Genomic DNA, 4,469 nt, shown 5'->3' on the forward strand with positions numbered 1-4,469 from the left:
CTTGGTCTCTTTTCTGGTGCTTTGGGTAGCCGCCCGACATGAGAAATTGTTCCTGTGTCAAGTGCAAATCTCGCATGAGGAAGAGCAGTGAACTGAGACACTGGGAGCTTCCGCTACAAACAAGCTTAAAATATAGACTTATTTAATTTTTTTCGGAACAATTTCTCATGTCGGGGCTTCAATACAAGAGGGACATTACAGACGAGCAGTGTGGAGGTATTTGGATGTTTTTTGGTGTGTCTTTTTGGACGAAGAAAAGTGGTATCCATTCACAACCATTATATGGACAAATACTGCTGCGCGGTGCCCCCCGTAACTCAGAGAAGCCACGGAGGACTCTGAAAATTCTTCCAGCCCTGAGTCGACACGAGGGTGAGTAGATAATGAGCGAAGTTTGAATTTTGGGTGAACTATGCCTTTAACTCTGTTACACCAGCAGTGATGAGAGGGGGAGGAGCCTGGATCAGCTCCTCAGCTAATTAGAAAATCAATTAGGGTTAGGGTTAGCTCAGCTGTGCTAACACATGCTAACACACACAGTCAAAGTTTCAGCTCTGTTGATCTGAAGGTGATCGATTATCAGCAATAATCATAAACACACACATTAGATTCTCTGATAAAAACCTGTGTCAGCATAACACCCACAATACTGATGTGTGTGTCGACATGTATATGTTTGTTTATTAATTCATTTATTTACTGATTCTTTATTAAATCACGTTTTTGTTTATTTCACATCAGATTATTTACATTCATGGATTAAAGCAGAAGTAAGTGATATATTTGTGTTAATATAAGTCTTAAATAGTTATATCTTCCAACAGCAATCACTTACATAGAGTGTTTGGTCTGAAACACGGGTCTGTCAGTCACTCTGCTCTGCTCTGAGCCCAGGAGAAAACATTTATCGTATCCTACAGTTTTTATCCAATGAGGAGAGAGAACGGCATGCAGGGCTGTGTGTGCTGCCAAGGGACGCCGTGAATGTGGCGACGTAGGGACGAGGACTGTTATGGTGCGTTCAAGGAAACTACCAGTTCGATCTGGTACGAGTTCACCGGTCAGAAGTTACGAGTGGCCGTTATAGTGACTTTCACCGGTAAAACAGGTCGGAAAAACACGAGTGGGTTGCCTGGAACACTACAAAGTCGTAAGTTGTGACTTGAAGCTGTAATTTACGATTTCAAAAGCCTGCCTGGACCGCAGCATTAGCGAAAACGACCGGACCACTTACTTCTGCTTTAACTAAGATACAGACAGTCGGATTTTAAGGATCTAACAGGTTAATAACTTAGCTCTAACTGCATCATCTCTTTAAAAGATGCTCTGTTGCCTCCCTGCAGAGGTGAGTTAATGATGACGTCATCACGTTACCTCATACTCCACTAGTCTCTTCTCGGCCAGGTCGGCCTTGTTCCCCGCCAGAGCGATGACGATGTTGGGACTGGCCTGTCGCTGCAGCTCCTTCACCCAGGCCTTGGCCCGCTCGAAGGTCTCCTGCACACACACACACACGCACAAACACACACACATTAACACACACACACACACACACACACACACACACACACACATACACACGTTAACACCAGGCGGAGGCGACAGAGGTCACGGCTGCTGTGAATGAACAATACACAGCAGCCGCACAAGCTGATATTCATATTAATGTCAGATTATTAGTTGTGTGAAATGATCACTAATCTTTTATTTATGTTTTATTTAGGTATTATTTATATATATATATATATATATATATATATATATACACACACACACACACACACATACACAGTATAAGTTACTTTAATTATAGTCAGCTGCCAAAGTATCACACTCTGGTGGACAAGTTGTGACCTGCACATTCACCACGCTATGAGATAATAACACAACGTTACCACACAGAGTTGTTTTAGAGGGAAATTCATGCAAAACCACTGATGCGCGTTGCCTTCAGGGACAGTTTTTCATCAACAGTCTCTGTATTTCCCTCTAAAACAACTCTGTGTGGTAACGTTGTGTTATTATCTCATAGCGTGGTGAATGTGCAGGTCACAACTTGTCCACCAGAGCGTTGTGGAGTTGTTGGATTGTGTATTTCATGAGTTTGATGAGGGAAACCAAGAAATCCCATGAGCCTCCGTAGTGTAGCTCTGAGCAGCTCACGGCTCTGCTCCGCCGTTCTAAAAAACAGCTTGCACCGACAATTAAAGGTAACAAACCTACTGCTATGACTATAGGGATTATGGCAATGGGCCAATTTGACAAAATGTTGAAGAAACATTGTGTGTTTGGTCTCGTACCGGCTTGGTGATGTCGAAGACCACGATGGCGGCCTGAGCTCCTCTGTAGTACATGGGCGCCAGACTGTGGTAGCGCTCCTGACCCGCCGTGTCCCAGATCTCAAACTTCACCGTGGTGTCGTCCAGACACACGGACTGGGCCAGGAAGGCAGCTGCACACACACACACACACACACACACACACACACAGCGTTATCAACACTGAACACAATCGACTATGCCGGTAATACATTTATAATAATCATGTTTTATAGATTCAGATGAATTGGCTCCTTCACCAGCTGCAACATTAACTCATTAATCTTCAACTAATTATCACTCAGTATTGATGAATCTGTCAGCTCCCTCCTCTATTAATCAATTAGTTCATAATAATAAACAACGTTCACTTCACTGTCTGTGGGACAAAACTATCCTGACTAAGCAGCTGAAACCATCGTAATTATTCACATAGCGGATATCTGCAACTGAACTGTAGATATCTGTGATGACAAACCCCAAACACATGAATTGCAAAAGTGACGTCATTTGTCCAATAGGAAGAACGTAGTTGCAGATATCAGAAATTTTCTTTTTGACAAGGCAAAACTGAATTACAGATACCTGCAATACACATCCAGTCTGGCTTTTAAAGGGATACGCCAACATTTATTTTTTTTTACATGTCTTGCCTCACTCCCGAGTCCATGACCAGCAGATAGACACCATCCTTTCGACTGTGCGTGCAGTAACAAGGGAGATAGAACCGTATCGCCCGTAATTAGCTTAGCTCAAACACTGGAAGTGTATGGGTAGTGTTAGCCTGCCTCCACCTAAAGTCACTAATTAGCTTAGCTCAAACACTGGAAGTGTATGGGTAGTGTTAGCCTGCCTCCACCTAAAGTCGCTAATTAGCTTAGCTCAAACACTGGAAGTGTATGGGTAGTGTTAGCCTGCCTCCACCTAAAGTCATCAGAGAAACTCTTCAGCAACTCTAAAGGGAAACCGGCGGGCCGATCTTCGTCTCAGAGCTGACAAAACTCTCCGGTAAGGCATCTTGAGCGGTCAAATGCCGCTAACGGGACGAGATCGGTCAAAACAGAGGGTTCAAGCAAAGACGGTTTATTTTGGTTCAAGCTAGCTACATCGAGGGTAGGTTAGCTTCCTATTTCAAAGTAAAAGCACAAATTCTATCGTCATGGTTTTCTGTATGTAAAGGGCAACGGCCGTTTTATTTTGTGAAAGTAACCGGAAGTGCGTTGGTCACAACGGTTAGCTTGAGTAGCGCCGAATTCGTCCCAACAAAACTGTAAACAGCTGGTATTTAGACAAATTAACGACACACTGCTGATCTAAACGGCTACTTTCTCACCTAAACATGTTTGAAATGTGGATGAAGTGAAATATTTACAGAGTTTAGAGCTAAAATGAAATCAGCTTCTGACTGCTGGTTTCAGCTCAGGTAGGAGGCAGGCTAACACTACCCATACACTTCCAGTGTTTGAGCTAAGCTAATTACGGCGATACGGCTCTATCTCCATGGTTACTGCACGCACAGTCGAAAGGATGGTGTCTATCTGCTGGTCATGGACTCGGGAGTGAGGCAAGACACGAAAAAAAAAAATGTTGGCTTATGGTTTCCTATAGCAACCAACCATCCATCCTCCCTCATCTCTCCTCTCACCTCCGATAGTCGTCTCCTGGAACTCGTCGAACTGTCCCTTGACGAAGCGCAGCACCAGGCTGGACTTGCCCACGGCCATGTCGCCCAGCAGAACCAGTTTGAACTGGCAGATCTTGGTCTGGGGCAGCGTGCCGTTGGTGCGGCCGCCGCTCCCTCTGGAGCTCATACCGGCGGCTGTGGGGGGGTGAGGGGGCTGGGGGGGGGCTGGGCCTCCTCCTCCTCCTCCTCCGGGGGGCGGGGGGGGGAAGTCAGTCAGTCAGTCACAGAGTCGTCCAACGCAGTCGGGCCTCGCTGACCACGTCTTCACCTTCTCCGTGGTTTTATCTGCACAGGGAGGAAGTGAGAGACGACATCATTCACAGCGACGTCACGTTAATAGATTTTCTTGGTACGATTATTGTAAGAGAAATAATCACGGTATTACGATTATCACGATTATTATGCATTAATTAATTTCACAACATATGAATGTGTAAAATCAAATACAGTCAAAATATAATTACATT

General features: G+C 44.7%; 1 protein-coding gene across 1 annotated transcript; it reads right to left on the minus strand.

Moving 5' to 3' along the window:
* Positions 1-1,365: 1,365 nt before the first annotated feature.
* Positions 1,366-4,129, minus strand: LOC311004118 (ras-related protein Rab-5B-like; the record flags this gene model as incomplete). The annotated part of the gene is made up of 3 exons (XM_083996066.1): positions 1,366-1,497; positions 2,301-2,452; positions 3,964-4,129. 3 exons carry the CDS (start codon positions 4,127-4,129, stop codon positions 1,366-1,368), a joined length of 450 nt encoding a protein of 149 aa, XP_083852192.1.
* Between the last annotated feature and the right edge of the window lie 340 nt (positions 4,130-4,469).

Source organism: Trachurus trachurus, assembly GCF_905171665.1.
Source record: "Trachurus trachurus genome assembly, chromosome: 21".
Lineage (NCBI taxonomy): Eukaryota > Metazoa > Chordata > Actinopteri > Carangiformes > Carangidae > Trachurus > Trachurus trachurus.